The 19,066-nt window shown below is 38.7% G+C and overlaps 1 protein-coding gene across 2 annotated transcripts; it reads right to left on the bottom strand.

Annotated features, from left to right (window-relative positions):
* Nucleotides 1-6: 6 nt before the first annotated feature.
* SNX6 (sorting nexin 6) lies at nucleotides 7-18,832 on the bottom strand. 2 transcript variants are annotated; one of them, XM_080395141.1, is made up of 10 exons: nucleotides 18,726-18,832; nucleotides 18,521-18,568; nucleotides 13,051-13,155; nucleotides 12,110-12,220; nucleotides 10,441-10,562; nucleotides 8,351-8,474; nucleotides 6,960-7,055; nucleotides 5,529-5,634; nucleotides 2,424-2,499; nucleotides 7-1,132 (listed from the first exon to the last, which is right to left on the bottom strand). In XM_080395141.1, the coding sequence occupies exons 1-10, from the start codon at nucleotides 18,729-18,731 to the stop codon at nucleotides 1,069-1,071; spliced, it is 858 nt and encodes a 285-aa protein (XP_080251267.1). In that variant the 5' UTR covers nucleotides 18,732-18,832; the 3' UTR covers nucleotides 7-1,068. The 2 variants fall into 2 exon arrangements, with proteins under 2 accessions (XP_080251267.1, XP_080251266.1); XM_080395140.1 differs by having other exon boundaries at nucleotides 18,521-18,571; nucleotides 18,726-18,807.
* Between the last annotated feature and the right edge of the window lie 234 nt (nucleotides 18,833-19,066).

The raw sequence follows: 19,066 nt of genomic DNA, 5'->3' as shown, positions 1-19,066 counted from the left end.
ATACAACAGTACATGACAGATTCTTTTTCAAAAACTAAGATCATTTGTGACAGAATACTTAAAGATGGATCATAAGAAACAGTATTAGAATTTTTTATTAAAATGTAAGCAATAACCTACTGTGCGAGCAGTAATTGAGAACTAGCTTCTACATTAAACAGCACTTTCTTCCCAATTTCAATTATATGTATCGCATACTAGAAAAACCGCAGAGAAACAAACTTATCTAGTATAAAGAGTTGCACAAGAAGTTGTGTTGGTTTTGAGATCAAATGAAAACACATTTTTAAGGCACCTTTGCAGGACAGTTATGCAACTGCATCTATTAAATGGTCCAAAAGATCAATAAACTTACTTGCTTGTATTTGAAACAGACATGTATACGAATTTAGAAAGAGTCTGCAAGTGCATTTTTTAAATCTTAATTTTTAATAAAATTTCTAAAAGGCAAAAATTTAGGTCAAAGCAAGAAGTTCCATTAACTTAATTTTCTTTAAAGTATATATTTATGCAGATACAACTGCCTGCATTTATGAAATGCACACGTTTTTAATTCAAAACTCTTCCTGATATGTGGCAAGCATCTTCTGCTCTATCAAGCCAAACAAATAAGGCAGAAGAGACAAAATATCTGAAAATCTGGCTAGGCACATCAGCAGTAGTATTTCTGAGTCAAATAATTGCAGAAACAGATCTTGGCTCCAGAAAAAAGCTTCATGACTGACATTTTTTGGATTGAGGATTATATTTCTTCATTTCTTTTTTCCGTAACAAATTCTGTGATACCCAGTAACAAGTATGGAAGGCCTCCAAGCACTTTAGAGGAACAGCAACTTTACTAGTGTATTGCACAGAAGACAGGAAGACTGCCTAGAAATGTTTAGTAGACTGAAAGCTCCTAAAGATCTATCATTTTACAAATCAGATGACTGAAATCTCATGCTTTTTCATTGCCTACCATACACTGCTCAGATGCTTCATAGAGCAGCATCCACAAAACATCCACATATTAATGTCTAGTTGACACAAGATGTCCTGTCACTTCCAGGATGTACACAAAAAACTTATCTAAAAAGTTTTCATAGTACATACCCTTGTTTTGTCAAATAACTCTGACACCTTCAGAAAAAACCTGCACAAAGGAAACAGCTTATATTAAAACATTAATTTGAACAGTCTCGTTACTTTCTAGAACTCAAAATATAATCTATGACTGGCAATAAAGACTGTAAAGCCACTGCTTAGACTTGTGATTCACACAACTCAGACAACATAATAGTTTCAAATTGTAGCACTTCAAGCACCAGGGAATTGTACAACTTCCGAAAAGGCAAGGGACAAAGCAAGCATAATGGATGGATGTTTTTTACTAAAGAATAATGGCACAGCTCCTCAGGGATTCTTTATGCTTCTGTGAATTAAACTCCAAACACCACCACTCTGGTTAATATAACAGTCCTTACACTATTATCAAGCATCCTTCACTCAAATTGGAATGTACTTCACACAATAAACATGACGCGTACCCTACTTCAAATTCAGGGAGGCTGAGCAACAATGTGGCACATCTTCACCAGAGGAGACAATACAAGGGCTCAGCGTAACAGCAGCCTGAATTACAGTCAAGTCATACTGTGGTGACACAAGACAGACGCAACTGCTGATGGACCCTAACAAACTACATCGAATCTCAATACTATAATCAAAGTAATTGATATGTAAGCTATCACCACATTTGGAAGTATATCACTGTAATTCAGGTAAATTAATAAAAATAAGTTAACTTTCATACTATTCTCTTACCTGTCATCACACCAACTCTAGTAAGTGTACATGTTCACAAGCATCAACATCTTTAAGCTAGTTAACTAAATTCTACTTTCAGATACACCAAGCTTCATAGTCAAGCAAATCACTGAAAGGTGGGAAGACAAACACCTGTACATACAGAACCTCTTCTATTTTCAAAATTTTAGGGATCTCTGTAGACTTCTTTCTTTTCCTAAAGGCAGTAAAATTGCCAGAACAGCAAAACTATTTTTCAAGATGTTGGTACAGGGAATACCCACAAAAATCGGTATACTCAGGCTGAGACCTGTTCTTGCTGCACATGTCAAAGCACTTAAAACACTTAAGCTGGTGAAAGAGTTGGGTTGTTTTCTTGTTCTGTGAGGACTGCTCCACCTTATCTGTGTAATTTTCTACAAACGGCAGAAAACAGCATTTTTTCTAGACAAATGTTAAAGCAAAATTATTAAAGCAGACAGTTACAGAAATTAAATACTAAAGAAGAAAATCTCTTAATGTGATACAACTATAATAAATACTGTTTTTCTCATAACAAGAGAGCTACCAATCTCAGCATGTCACCATTAAGACTGCTACTTAGCAAATTCCCCCATAAGTTATTAACAGTATCTTACTTGCATATATCTGTGGAGTCCTGCGTTCCTAATGCATATAATGAAGAACCAATTCTATTATAGTCATCTGCCACATCTAGAAGAACAAAAAAGCACTTGTTTTACTATTTCATTCCTCTTATTCCTGAAAATGTTGAAGTTCCTCTCTTTCTTCAAGAGTAGGTATTTTTCTAAAAGGAATATGCTTTAACATAAAAGCAGAAATAAAATTTCAATCATGTCACTTATTATGAAGGATAACTTCACACAATAAATGTGGTGCTCTCACCAAATCATGAAGTCCGTAATTTATCTAGAAATATTTAATATAATTAGCACCTGCTTCTGCTGGGTAAATTTATTGTGCAACTTTTATGTTTTATTTTGGTGAAAGATGTACAAACTCGATGGCTGAAGTCTGAACAGACATCTGATTCTAAAGCCTAAAGCTATTTGGAAAAAAAACCCACAATCTAACAATAACAAAGGATAAGTCTGTGTACCTGAGAGCAGAAAACTGAATGCAAAATCCAAACTGTAAAAATACAGTGCTATATGCACAACACCTCTTCTAGCACACACCTGATTTTCAGGAAATTCTTACCTCATCAACAAGTGGTCACTGGTTGAAGTAGCATTAGTGTTCAAGCATTTTAAACAATGAAATAAGAAGCAGGGTTTATAAAGACGGCTGCATAATTTGATCGGTGAGGTATTGCTATATAGTAATCATAAAAATAAAATCTTTGCACTCATGGCTTTTTTAAAGAGCATTTAGTATAAACTCAGTGGAAGATGAAAATGCTAACAGATCCATGCAATGACAGGAAAATATATTTGCTCAATATTTTTGACATTTATATGCCTTTAAGCAGTTTGGGTTTTTTTTTGTAAGTACCACAACCTTGTTTTAACAGATAAGCGGGTCACCTTCCAACCAATTAATTACTCCATACATCCCAAGGGAATCAGTGCAGTTGGTTACAGTGAATGGTATTAGAAAGCCATTAGCCTTCCCTTCTGTTCCTCCCATTTAGACATAAAAATAGATTTTCTGCTGGAAATAGGAAGTCAGTATCTTTGCGAGCCCTGCAGCTCTCTGTCAGTCCTAAGTTATCCATAAACTACAGATTGACCATTTCCAAAATAGGATTCCCAGGCCATTGCTCTACTGCCCTAGCCAGAATTTCAAAAGGTGCCTTTTGTCCCAATTTGCTGTTTGATAATATCAAAGTTGTCAATAAGCATCCTAGGCGATTTGAGTCTGAAAACCAGTAAAGCTTTGTCATGAGTTTGATCAATCCTTTCCCATCTGATCCTCTACAACCTAATTTCTAACAATTTTCTGGGTTCTACAACCAATGTGAAAGTTTCTCACTACCTAAATTCTGGCACCTAACTACCTGTGAATGAAGTTCAGTTTTCATTTTAAGAAAGCAAACACCAGAAACCATTTCAGGTGGGAACTGAATGAAGACAACACAGGGTCCCTTAGTACTTCACTAAGCCATAACAGACTCCCTCCATCTCCTACCACAAATACTAAAGCTACGAAAGACTCACTCTTCACACAACAGCAAGAGAAGCATCTGGAGAGCTTAGTAAATTCTTGGTTTAATACCTCATTCAATATCCACTTTAGAGTCCTTACCAATGGAGATTCATAAAAGGTTTGTGGTCTGGTTTTGTGTGAACTACATTACTGCGTATCGCGGTTTAACCCTGGCCAGCAACTAAGCACTGCACAGCTGCTCACTTGCCTCCCCCCATCTCCTGGGGAGGAGAATGGGGAAAAAGGCAAAACTCATGGGTTGAGATAAGAACCGTTTAATAATTGAAATAAAACAAAATATGGTAACATCAACATTTGTAATGAAAAGGAAAAGGAGAGGGAGAGAGGAACAAAATCAAAAAGGAAAAAAACCAAGTGATGCACAATACCAATTTCTCACCACCCACCGGCCAATGCCCAGCCAGTCCCTGAGCAGCGATCCCAAGGCCCCAGCCAACTCCCCAGTTTATATACTCAGCATGACATTCTGTGGTATGGAATATCCCTTTGGCCAGTTTGGGTCAGCTGTCCTGGCTATATTTCTTCCCGATTTCTTCTCCCCCTCCAGCCTTCTCGCTGGCAGGGCCTTAACAACCAAAAAGTCCTTGACTTTTACTTAGCAACAACTGAAAACATCAGCGTGTTATCAACATTGTTCTCATACTAAATCCAAAACACTGCACTGCACCAGCTACTGAAAAGAAAATAACTCTATCCTAGCTAAAACCAGGACACTGTAGATAGCAAAGACAGACTCTGTGAATCAGACAGAAACTTCAAGAAAGTAGACAGAATCTATTAGTTCAATTTTGCCTTATCTGGGCACAAAAACCTAAAGTCATGGGCAATAAAGGTCAACTTTTTCCTGAGCTTCTCAAAACTCACTAATTCTAAACCAAAGATTTTCCATTTTCTCAAATAAATGCACTGCACATGAGAAAACTATCCAAAGCTTCCAGAAATCATGTTAGTTAGCACTCAGCTCAGGAGGAGAAATCAATGGCTAAATGGAAAATTTCACCTCAGTAAGAAAAGGGAACCCACAAATCAAGCAACATACACATTCCCAGTCTTCATTCTAAAAGGCTGCAAAATGTAAGCCTGGCTTCCTGGTCCAGAACTAATGGCCCAAATAGGAGTTTGCTGCTCAGCAAGGTAATGCAATGCCTACTGTGCCAAGAAATTGCACCCTGATGAATGCAAGCTCATCCAGTCAAGAGCAAGTTTGTTAGGAGTAGAATCACATATACTGTTATATTACCTATCTTTACACTTTAAAAACTAAGAATCGGACTTCAAAAAAAAATATTGCATGAAGCGTGTCCCTCTTCAAAGAGACAGCATGAAGAATCAAGATATCTTCAGTGTCACATTAGGCTTTCCTACTCCATCCAGTCTATTGCAGCAAAGGCTAAACTTCGAAAGCCAGATTAAACCTTAGACTATCCAAAGACTACACTTGGAGAAATTAATTCCCTTTTTGCATGCAAAAAGAAAACTAAAAATTACTGCTCCCCACAAACCACTTCTGTACACTTTAACTAGTATTATTTTCACCCTACAAAAAAACTCACTTTTATGTGATCTTGTCATTTTATCAGATTTGGCAGAGGCATCTTTGACTCTGTTGTGATATTCTACAAGGAATGTTCTTTCATGTTCAAAGAAGTCATCCACATCCTACAAAAAAAAAAAAAAAAAAAAAAGAACAATTTAAAACCCAGGATTTCACTCACTCTGTACAGAGCAACTGCAGAGTAAATTTGCCTATACTGCTGTAACATGAAATACAATCCATTTTTATTGTCTAAAATGCCATTTCTGTAAATTGATTACTTCACTTATTTTATCACAATCTGAAGTTTTATGAAGAATTTCGTAAGAATTAAGAACTCGTAACAAGCATCTTAAAGGTCTAGATAACTAAACCTGAAGTGAAGGAAATAATTTCACTACTAACTACCACTTCAGTGACAGAAAAATAGAATAAATAAAAAGACATCTACCTAGAAAAAGGGGAGGGGGGGGAAGACAGACACCCTGTGTCCACACAGATGCTGCAGACACAACAAAGACAATATGAACACCTAGCTCAGAAATGTTGATATTGATGACAGATTTCTTTCAAGTTGGTAAACATAGGTAAATTTTAATATTTTCTGCATTACAATGAGATATTTGGTTTGTATTTATTTAAAAACCCCTCTAAAATAGCACAGATGCTCAATACCACGGAATAGCCTACAACATGAGCTTTGAACAATGTGCTTAGGAAAACTGCTGGTTATGTTGAGTTTGTATTTTTCTCCAAGTCATAATTAATCCATGGTTATACCCACCTCCCAGCAGTTTCAAGACTCAAGATTTTACAACTAGAAACTTTAGCTCCTCTAATTTGCTTGCAATTGTAAAGTTACCACTAGAAAGAAAGGAGATCAAAATAATCTTCTGCAGATTTTATGCTTGTTATAAAAATAGTCTTTCGACTTCTGGAAAAGTCAAAATGAAATTGAATTTTCATTAATTTTTTTTTCTTGGTCTCAGTTACATTCTGGCACCTACTGGGAAAAACAGTATCACCACTACTGCTGCTCTTAGCTTTGAAACAGTAGAAGCATACTACAAGGCTGGCCAAAATTTACACTGTTCACAACTTCTGAGCTGCAGCAGTTGTCTTCCTAGAAGCTAGTGTACCTTCCCACTATATAAAATGACAGGCTAGAACAAAAAACAGATTATCGATTATGTATGGATTCAAAAATGCTTAACTTCATAAAAAAAGTACTGAAAGCCCTCCCTCACAGAAACAATCTGATACCTCTCAGTTATCTCGCATCCAGGGCCACAGGTCCCTTCCTATGCTCTGCCTCTAATTCTTAAGCTAGATACCAATACAAAAAAAAAAAATATCCCTTTTTTGTAGTTATGTAAAATTCTTTTTCACTAAAAAAAGGGGACAACAATGTTAATACATTTTAAATCTTGATATGTTAAGCAGTAATCACCTTTACTCCTGAAACAATGACACCATCTGCTGATTTAACCATATTTTTAAAGAAGTCTTCAAGTTTCTCTTTCTTATTTTTCCCACGAACACTCAACTGAAAAACAAATTCATTTATCAAGTTAGTTCATTTTCTGGAGGCAAGAAATGCTTTAAAAAAACCACCCAGAACTATATACCACAACTTGCTACTCCTAAACCAATTTTCCTGCTCTCTGCGTAGTCTTACACTCTGTATTAATGGGACAGGGCACCATGCACCCAGAATGACAGACTAACTCATTTACTGCACTGTTCTTTATCACCTAAAATACTATTCCAGTATATAAATATTTTTTTAAAAAAACCCACACCTTCTAGCACCTGCAGATAATACCAAATGTATAAGGCGTACATTTCAGTTATCAATAATACAGTACTTATCATACATGGTATAGCTGTTGAGCTAACCTAGTATAACCAGGCTTTGCTTTTTTAAGTGTAGAATAGCAGATCTCTGATTTTCAGACCACAGAAGCATTTACCCCTCACAGCACTGAGGATGATGTTGGCTTCAGCCTCGTCACTCCCTTCCTGTCCATCTAAATTTGTCCAGTTTAGGTAAACTGAGTTCCTGAACCAGTAACCATTCCTACATCGAGCAACAAGAGGATCCTCTGTTAACATACTTGGAAGTTAAGCATGTACTCAATTGAGCCAGTCTTTGCAATGACTTCCTCAACACTCAATGCTGATTTCTGCGATTTTAAAAAGCAACTAAAATGTGTTTGCACAATATTAGTAACCACTAACTGCAACACCAAAGAGCTGTTATAAATCCAGAGTCCTCTCCATTACCTCAAAATTAGATAGTAACTCAGTATGTAACATGTGGATAGCCAAATTAGTCCAATCAATATCTAGGAAAAAAAATTAACCAAATTTTCACCTACATTACTAACAATAAGGCTTTACTTATCAGAACATTTAATTAGAAATCATCTCCAGCTTTGTTAGCAACAGTATTTAAGCCATCGTTCCAAATCCTAAAAATTAGCATTCCATCTTTGTTGCATCATCCTTCCCCACCAAAAAAAAAGTCAGAGTGAACAAGTATAACATCACACAAAATCCCCACCAAAAGCTAACATTTGTAATCCAAAACACAGTGGATTCACATTAATATTTTTGATGCTGAGGCTACAGCACATAGTGCATTTGGTTCCCCAGGTGACAGGAAAATGAACACCTACAGACTAAATGAATTTCTAACTTTTACAATACAAGTATGTCTGGTATGAAGGAACTGATGCAATTTGCTCCAGGAGGTAAAGCCCTCTTAATCAATTTTCCATCCTACCATAAAAGTACATCTTGATTTTTCTTGCCAGCAACTCAGTTTTCAATACTCACATCCTGATTATATTCCAAGAATACATGGAAATTTAAATCTTTTCTCAAAATAGGATGTGCTGCCACGCGACACAAAAACACTTCATGCATTGCAACTGTCTTCTTGAATATTGCCAAATATTCACTGAAAATAAGAAACAAGATTTACGTAAGAATTTCACGTGAAGCAATTAAGTTTGATAAGCCTACTGAGCAGCTTTAAGAGACCCTCAGTAAGGATACAAAATTGTAAGTTGATATAGTAGAGGTTATCACTACAATATTTTACATATACATAAATAAATAGTACAATGTTAATACTAGGGGGAAATTTGAAGCCCGAACATATTACAGACTTTTAATGAAGACTCAACAAATACATTCTAATTTTTAAGGCTAGCTAACACAGACTGGTTTGCTCAAAGTGTAACCTCATTTAATTGTCCTTTCCCCACACCCCAAAAATCAAGAAATTAAGATACAGACTACAGTCACTAAACACTATGTAGCTGATGTGCAAATTCCTTCCTCCCCATCTCCATCCCCTTGCCTATTTGCACCCTCCTTCCTTATTTAAATGTTCACGTAGTTTTGTTAGCTGTTCAGATAGCTGTGTTTTATTCCATGTTAAAGCACCTAGCCTTTTTGGGCCGAAGCTTACGTGGATGACTTGCTTCATAGTGGTTCTAAAAGTGAAATTAAGTGCTGCATTTGGTAGGTACAACCAAAAAAAATAATCAAGTTTAACCATGACAATCGCATAGTTGCCCATTTCAGCCAAATCATTAAAGCAATTACTCATTTGTGATTTAATTAAGAGGAAGGCATACTTATCAATACAAGTTTACTAGAATTAATTTTGCTTTGCAAATTCATTAAGACGTAACTTGTCTAGAAATGAGGAAGGGGCTCTCTTCCCCATTCTGACATCAAATGGTGAAATGATAATCAACACTTTTGCTTCCACTATGTGCAAGGAGGGTAAGATTTACATACCAGCAAAACAGCAGGGCCAGTGTTGGGAGATGTTTGATCTCAGTGAGAGTAGTAGTCATTCAGTGAAGACAAAAAAGGAGGATGCAGAGGATGGAGGTGGCAGTAGAAGAAACCCAAAGTTTTCTGTGTTATCCAACCCCTAACCAGACCACAAGAGAATCATGATCAGGGCCGCTGGAAAACCACAGATTCTTTAAAATCTATAGTGTTTTGCTAATTTCCAGTTTTCTGCATATGAAGTGTATATCTACTCTGCCATAAATTATGTAGTACATAACACTAACACAGAGCTTTTTTAAGACATTTGCTCACAGCAGCTGGAGTTCGGAGAGAAAGCAGCAGTTCTAAGAGTTCTATGTACTTTTCTTGCCAATTCAGAGCTCTTGATAGACGCAGTCTAGAAGCAGCGTAAATATACACTTGAAAACTGAAACCAATGACAGGAAAAAGATCAAAGAAGTGAATGCATGATAAGGAAAGTGGATGAAGCAAGGAGAAACTTCACTGCGTAACTCAATATGGAACAAAAAGCCTTAGAGCAGATATTTCAATATACATTAAATTCACAATAAGGGAAAAATATTATTTTCAGGAAGTATATTCTCCTTGTGCAAAAAAAAAAAAAAGGGAGCATCAAAAGTATTTTCTAGTAACCTCTGTATTTCTTGAGGATTAGAAAGTTGGCATTTATGTTTACAGTACCAACCACATGCAGAAATCCCTAGTTCAATCACAGTATGTATAAACCTTAAAGTCTCATTATGCTTCTAAAATGTGGAACCAGAGCTAAAAAAGATAGAGGTTACCTCCTTCCTTTGCAGGTGTTCTGTGAAGAAAAGGATCTAACTAGTTTTTCCCTTATGAAAGGATTGCTCAAGAACAAGCTGATTTTTTTTCCTGTTTCAGAAGATCTTCCATGAAATTATTTCTACAATTTTCCTAATGGCTCTGATCATGATCACTAAGATAACCCTGGTTATGCAACAACTAGATTCTCAAGCCTGTCCCTCACAGAGAACCATTCCAGTGAAATCAGAAACATAGGACAGCAAACAGCACTAAATGTTGAGGGATATAAAAAATACAATTAAAAAGTAGTAATCAAGTCTACATACGCCTCCAGTTCTTGTTTCATCTTGGTGAATTCTTCTTTAGTCATTGATCCTTCCCCTTCTCCAAGTTTCTGCAACTTCTCCCTTGAGGCATCAAAGTCAGGCCTGGGTGGTGCTGGTGGAATCTGGAATTGAATCAAATTTTTTTTAATCGCTCATCTTCTCAGCCAAACAACATCCATTCAGTACAGGAACTGTAGATTGCCTGCAGCTTTTTAATATATAGCTCTCTCTTTCATCACGCATTACAGCACTTATGAATAAAGTCATGAGTCAGACATGCTGCATTACTATACCAATGTTGGCCAATTGTCTGTGAAGATTACTAAAGTATTAACTAGTGGCTTCAGTAGTTTAATTACCACCTAGCTTTCCCATTACAATGAATTAAAACTTGAAATCATTACTTTATAATTAGTTTTGTTTTAGCTTATTTGGTAAGGACTAGTTCAAAGAAAACAAATTAATTTCACAATTGTTTTCACAATTCATAACTCCCCAAAACTTAAAACCAAAAAACCATTCCATATTGTTTGCAGGCACTAGCTCTTTCTTGCAGCACCATTCACATTAAAGATATATCTGTGGAAATAACGAAGCACACAGTAAACAAGCCTCTAGGTTGATCTTGTAATACAGTACATTAGCATTGAAAGAGAAAACATTGCATTCAAGCTAATCCTGAATTGCTATCGGTAAAAGGGACACAGAACAAAGCTAAAATGTGCTTAAATTTTAGCTCACCGATGTTTGTCCATTACATTAATGAATTAAGAAAAGAAAAATCTAGCATCTACAGTTAACTGTCTGAAACTAGTTATTACACCCCTGAAGGTCTAGTCACTTAAAATAGCTTTTCTGACTAAAAAAAAAGACTAGCTCAAGAATGGTATGACACATCACAGATTACATTGATCATAATGTACCCACTAGTCAATGATAAATATGTGTTTACTTTCCAAGTCAGTAGACATCCCCCCAAACACAAAATGAATACTTGACTTTCACACCAGGATGACAAACATTCCTATTTGCAATTCAAGTATGAACAGCAGCACCCATTTTTAATAGGAAGTATCATAAGGAGACAATTTTGGGACCTCTGTTGCCCAGAGGCCTGAAATAAACTTCAAAACATAAGTTTTTGTGTATTAAGGTTCTCTGTAGTTCTAGATGGTATTTGTGTTGGTTTTTTTCCCCCTCCAACTAATTTATGGTAAAATGATTCTGATCTTGATAATGAAAACTGGAAAAGTCTAATTACTAGAGTTCAGTTACTGCACTCTGCTATTCCAGCTAAAACAAAGGCAACATGAAACTTAATTACAAGTTAAACATTAGCTTGCAAAAACAATATCACCAAGTTATACAGTTCACCTATCTCTCACACTTTTAACAGACTGGACTAAAAATACACTTGGATACAGAGTAAACTACTCACTCCTTGGGAGTGAAAGACAAGAAAGTATGACAACCTACAGGAACTTTCCTCCAAGCTTGCTTCAACCATTAATTTTGTGTAATTGCATAAAATGGAGTACTGGAGATCTGATCTTAGAAGGAATGAACATTTGCCATTTCTATTGCACGTAAAAGCACTCGTAAGTACTTTTGATACAGCCAGCCAACAGAAAACAGTGTACACAAACCAAAAGAGCTGCACGATACTTACGATATAGCCAGCATAGTCCTCGTTCTCAACAAAAGAATCATGAAGCCAAATGAACTCTTCATGTTGCCGGACAACAGAAAATTCATTTTGTTTGAAATTTGGTAAGGAACTCTAGAACGGGAAAAGGAGGAAGAATTACAAAAAAGAAAACCAATCACCACCAACACCCCAAAAAAAACCCCCCAACAAACCCAAACACCAAAACAGAAAAAAACCCACAATGTTTTTCAATACCATAAGAAAAACACCTTAAAGGAACAACAAAAATATCCCTGTAAAAATAAGCCAATCATCCAAGTAAGGATTTGACAAAAAAAAAGTTCATATAGCAGTAATTACCCATCTTGATTAGTGCAGCAATCAATTGGAATGGGCTGCCCAAAGAGGCTGTGGAGTCTCCAGCCTTGAAGATATTCAAAACCCAAATGCACAAGTCCTGAGCAACTGCTCTCGTTCCCCCTGATTTAATAGTGGGGACGGGACTAAATGATCTCCAGAAATTTTATTCAACCTTAACTATTCTGTGATTCTGCAATCAATAAACATTCAAATCAAAAAAAGAAGCAAAACCAAAATCCAGCAGTAGCTAGAAATGATTCTTCAATGTAATTCCATTATGAAATATATTTTTAGGATCTGAAACTATGGCTAATTAATAAAAAAATATACTGAAGAATACTGAGGTATATTAAAAATTCTACCTGCAAATACGCCTATTAATAAGCATGGGAACAGCATGACAACACATCAGTACAAAAAGCCGAACATCACCTTTTTCTAAATAGTTTTTTAACCTCAACTTTTTAGTGATCTTTTTCTTAAGCACTGCAGCTACACAGTCTCTTAAAACATGAGATAATGCTCCTTTAATTTCCTTTGGATTGTGTTACACTTTTTTCAATAAGCAGAAGAAAATGTTTAGCACAAACCCAGGCTTCTACCTTTGTATGGACGGTGAATTTCACTTTGTCCCTCTCACTGAGTGCATCTGAGATATCCACTTGCAGAGCAGCATCAGTCTGGAGATCTACATTTATTGCTCTAAGCTAAACAAAGAAAAATCTATTTAGCTTAGATTTTAAAAAACAAAAAGTTAATTATACTTCCCTTAACATCCCTCGAGAAGAATCCTGATCCTGTAATGCTGAACATCCTTAAAAGACAAGACAGATTATAAAAGCCCCCACATTAAAACATTATTTCCAGCAGAAAAAGAAATACCAGCAGTATTCCTTATGGCACACATGACCATACAAGTAATTTCCTTTACCATACTCCTTGTTAGCGCACTATTTTTGTTTCTGTGTATGGTCAAGACAAAGTACATGTATGGACAGCAGCAAATTCAGTAGGTTTTTCTCTGCGTTCCCACCACTCCCCTGAACTGACAACCTGCTTTAAGTAAACATTCTTGTAAAGGTACTAACAGTTGGAAAGGTACTTTTAAGGAGAAAAATGGTCCTGTATTTCAAAGAAGCAGGAGCTATTAAAGACCTGGTTTACTCACATTGTCTCACACTATTATTTTGTTTAAGATGTCCCATGATATACTGAAAAAGCTTAAACAAAATGATATCCTGAACTTCACAGAGCTATGTCTCTTATAATATTTTTCCACAAGACACGAAACCTGAACTCTCTCACAAAATAATTCCTAAGTTACACTGAAAAGAAAATGAGATAATGATCAAATGTAAAAAAATTGAAAGATTATCTCAGCACTGCAATGTTTGGCAGTAACTGGGCCAAAGGCTTCAACAGTGGTTGGTGAAACTAACTCATCCAAACCCCAAATTCAAATCCCTTCACCCTTGCAGCATTGTTGTGCTAGAGCAATTTGTCCCATGACAGTTTCATTATCAGGATCAATAGACATTTAGAATATGTTTACAAGTACTAAGGCTAACTGAAATCTTCTCCAACTGCATTGTCAAAAATTATTTCAATGTCATGCTCATGACTAGTGAGACACTGTTTTCTTTGATGTTGCATTTTTTTCTAGAAATATCACATTCTACAGTACAGAAATGCTCTTCCATACAAAGATACAGACTTTTTCCTGCAAATTTTTTCAGGACTGAATTTTGAAGTCCGTGCTCAAATATCAGCAACACAAAGTACAAAGGTTACACACGAGCAGACTTTGAAGGTAATGCTGCAAGGCACTGTAACAGCTCTAGGAGAGAAGCATCAACTGCCACATCTTGTTTTCCCAGGTTATCTTAATCCTGATCTTAAATCATAGTGGCCAGCTCCCACTCTAGTTTTCTTGTTAACCTCAATACATGGACAACTTTGCTGCTTACATAGCAGCAACCAGACTAATATATCTTAGAATTAGCATATTAAACCAAAATCATACAGTCTAGCATATTCTGCTAGGCTAGCAAAATGTAGCAGTTCAACAGCTACTACACAAACAGTAACAACCTTTTCCATACAGCAAAGCTGGAAATCATTAAAACCACCAGGGTAACATATTCACACGCATGGTTCAGGAATCCCTTTTTGTTTTGTCTTCCCAAGGTTTAGGGGGTCACTGCCTCACACAAAGGCATATTATCATGCAACAATCCACTGCAGATCACTTCTCAGAGGCAGAATCTCTTAGCTCCTACTGTGTTTCCAATGTGCTTAACGTCTAATTTAGGAAAGAAAAATATAATCTGACATACCGATGTCTGCCTTATGCCATGACACCACATTTTTCAGCTTGTAAAAAAATTTTTAGTGGTTACATTGTCGGGGGCACTGTTTGTTTTTCTCTGGTCCTCCAGAATACATTAATCTCAGCAAATAATCTGGATTATCTAAATGGTTATTTTGGAGTATTTCACAGGTCACAGAAACTACTAAAATGCTTTTTTCTTCCGTATTTTAAAAAGTAGTACAATCCAAAATTCTAACATTCAGTGTAAGAGCTGTCAAGTTTGTCACTGGTCTGTATGCAGTCTCTAGTGCAGCACACCCTGGCCATACACACTTCTCACAACTTTAGAAACAAAATGCTTATCTGTGCTGAGAAAATTAATAACTACCTAAACACGACTACTCCACTCATGATATACAACTGTAAAGGACTGTTTAATTTATACTGAGTTAAGTTTGTAACCGTTTTGAAGAGTCTAATCATATGTTAAATTATGCTGTGTAGCCTGACTGCCAACTGGGAACATTTTCATCTGCAATGGTAATGAAGCATTTATGAAAGGTGTCAAAGACAATCAGAAAGTTGAAGGACTTTAAATGTATTCATGTGACACAACGGTTCAAGTTGCATTACTGGGAATTAAATTCACAAACATCATCATCACACAACAAACTTAAGCAATCTCTTCATCACTACTTCCAAAAGAAAATCACCTCCAATGCATGGTTTTCTAGTCACGATAGGAAAATGAAAAAATAAAATGCTACAAAACCTGATCTGGATGAAAACTGAAAGTACCTTAAATTCTGGAAAAAATGGAGGTTGCATAGAGTCCCTTTGTATCTCCCTCCCTGCTCCTCCCCCCTCCCCAGGTCTAATACATTCAACACAGCACAGTAATTTTATGCTTAGATACATACTCTACACCCATGCTGAACTACTTGCAAAACAAAAGCCAATTTAGTTTAGCTGTTTTCCAGTTTCCTATGCTATACCAAGAAAGTATCTGTTTTATTCAAAGGGTCTAGAAAATACCAGAAGCCAAAACCAGAGCTAAGCAGTATCACAGTATTAAAAGAGAACACAACACAAGGAGAAGCTTTAGCACCTAAGCTCTTGCTCAAGGATCAATTATACTTCAGATGATACTGGAAGGAAGCTGGAAGAGACAAGAGGAACAACCAAACACTACGTTCCTCTGTAAAGTCATCTGCTAACAACAGTAACTTCTATATTCTAAGCTCTTTCAAAAGTGTTAGAGAAAAAAGACCCTTGCTTCAGTGGGGTCTTTATAGGCAGATAAATACACAGAGCAAAAGAAACAAATTATACTTCTACAAGATTACAAAGTATCTTCACAGCATGAAGTTTCTAGCAGACCTGTTGTAAAGGATAGCTCATTTCCTCTAAACGAGTAAAACAAGAGCATTAGCCAAGCCCTCTAAAGTTTATATAGATATAAAATACACAAGACAGTACTAGCAGAACAATACTATATCACCTTTCAAAGGATGTATTGTTTACATTAGAGACAGCACAAAAAAAGGCCTAACAGGAACAGAGTTACTCAAAGTGAACTCAATACTATGTTCCTAAGTGAGATTTAGAAAAGCAATTCCCTCAAGTTCATTTTAAGCCAACCATTTATAATAAGTTCCTTCTACAGACCACCCACTGCTGCTTCCTCAGAGATGATTCTCAGTGCTCTGTTTTACAATTCTTCAGAAAAGGCTCCATATGGTATAACACAATTGTTTGAGAATTACCGTTCTGTGTGGCATCAGCATAATTTCAAGCCCTCTTTTCATCTCATCATCCCTACATCAAACTTAACACAACTGTAGCTGACCAACATGATTCTGAAGAGTTAAAAATGCAGTTGTCATAGCAATACCTAAATTCTAGAGGGGAAAGAGTACCGATTTTCAAAACTAAAAGCTCAACTACTCTAACCAGAAGTTGCCATCCACACTTTCAAACAAAGGCTTGACCTGCTCATTTTTTAATCAGAGGAAGGCGACAAATCAGAACCAGGGAAACACTTTATGAAAAGCTGTTTATTTTTACTACTGCTACTAAGAAACAAAAATAGTTATTTTTTTTTAAAGCACAGCAAATCCATTCATGAACAGAATAACAGTATTGCTTTTGATGAGATTTTCTGTATCACAATCAAAATCATGCATATAAAAAGCTGGGTTTAACCCCAAGGATTTACAGCAGTGAAAAAATTAAAACCTCAGAGTGATTGAAAATAGGACCTAAAATAATTAGGGAAAGGCAAAGGGTGCTGTTGTCGTTTAATTCCTCAGTGCTGGATGAAGATGGAGGGGAATAAATAAATAAATAAATAAAGGCTGCACTTGGCCAACGGAGATGATGTAAGTTGTCCAACAGCACAAACAAGACTGCTAAGAGATTTCTTAAGGCTTTCAAATTACCCTGTGAACTCCGACTACCTGTAGGTTTAGAGGGAAAATTGATAACCAACCAATACAACAAGTTTCACATGAGATCAGATCTGCATTGCTATGTTCTACCTGCACCTTCAGACAAAGACAACTGCACTTCAATGCCTGTTCATAAATAGCAGGGACAACCTATGTAAAATACAACTCCATAGTTAACAAGTTCTTCAGTCCTTGTTCTGAACACACTCAAAGGACCACAATTTCCATATCTCTTTTTTAACCGGTGTTCTTACTAAAGTAGCTGTATAATTAAAGGCAAAAGCTCTACAGTGGCCAGCATTGGCCCAATACAATACTAGAATTCCTCTTTTTGATTTCCAGTCATAAACTGGAGCATAAAATGCACTGAATTTCTATCATGTGCATACAGTCAAAAAGTACTTAACATCATATTTGACACCTGAGTATGGCACCCATGACAAAGGGGTATACCAACAGAGTGGTTTTCAGATTTTGTATTTTTAGTAATATGCTGGATGTAGTCACTTTACTACCCAGCAACAGCCAAGGCAACCTAAGCCAACTCAGAAGTCGCTCTCCTACCTTGCCCAGAGCCAGTCTTTCTGAAGAAACTAACTGATGGGGGTAATTGGTCTGAGTAACTTATACAAGATTAGCTGATTTGTTGCTTAAGCGAGGCAGGCAAGTTAAAGATGGATGCAGCAGCCAGATGACAACTGAAGGCCACAAACAGCAGGGCAGAGAAAAAGGTTTTCTCAGCAAGAAACATAATTTGTGGCATCCTGTCCCAATAAGAGAACTTCTTTGCAATAAAGAGTTTATTATGCAGCGTGCGCCTGCCATGTAGACGTCCCATTGTTATCTATGGGAGAGCCTCCAGGCCCCAGGAGAGGAGGGAGGGCAGCAGTTCCACCTAGGCCCTGGCCCTCCATCAAAGATGGAACCCGGTGCTCCCCGCACGGCTGGCCGACCCGCCAGCCCCACAGCCCCGCCGGGGCGGGGGTCCCACCCGTGCGGGGAGGGGCACGGGGGCGCACACGCAGCCCCTCCGGAGCCCGAGGGAACTGCCCTTCCAAACTTGGGTGACAGAACAATGAAAGACCCAGGGCAGAGCCCCCTCAGGCCGGCAGGAGTTCCAGAGGCTGCGCTACTTCCACCTTAGCGGGCAAGGGGCCCGCAGCCCAAGTGCCCGCCGCCGCCCGGCATCCCGGCTCCCGCGGCGGGCTCGGGCCCGGCCGCGGCTGAGGGGCCCCCGCCGGAGGGGGCCAGCCCTGCCCTCCCCACCCAGCCCCGGCGCCGGGGTCCCCGACGCCTCCCCGCGGCACTCACCCCTCGGTCCTCCTCCGAGAGGAAATCTGGGCCGTCGTCCGAGCCTTCCTGCTGGGGGCGAAGGGGAGGAGGCGGAGCGGGCCGAGGGGCGCGGAGAGGCACGGCCGGCGGGCAGAGGGGGAGGGGGGGAGACAAAGCGCACAGGTTAGCGACCCGGCCGCACACGCCCGCCCCGCCCCGGCACCGCGGCCGCCCCGAGACCCACCATCATGGCTGCTCGCAGCGCTCTGCGCCCGCCGGCCCGCCCGGAGCCCAGCGCCGAGGCGGGGCTGCGGCGCGCGGGGGCGGGGTGGGGCGGGGCGCCCGGGCGCGCGGGGCGGTGGCGGCGGGGAGCTGCACCTCTCGCGAGGGAGCGGAGGGCGCGGGCCGCGCGCGCCTAACCCCCGCCCCGGCGGGGGCCGCTGAGGGAGCGCGCGGGCGGGGCAGCGGCGGGGAGGGGGCGGCCGCCGGCCCGGGGCTCGCGGCGGGCAGGGGGGAGCCGCCCGCCGGCGGGGAGGTGGCGGCCGCCTCGGTTTCCCCCGTTGCTGCCGGGGTGTGCGCTGGCCC

Source organism: Falco punctatus, assembly GCF_963210335.1.
Source record: "Falco punctatus genome assembly, chromosome: 7".
Taxonomy (NCBI): Eukaryota; Metazoa; Chordata; class Aves; order Falconiformes; family Falconidae; genus Falco; species Falco punctatus.
This window is presented reverse-complemented; position numbering and strand designations above follow the sequence as displayed.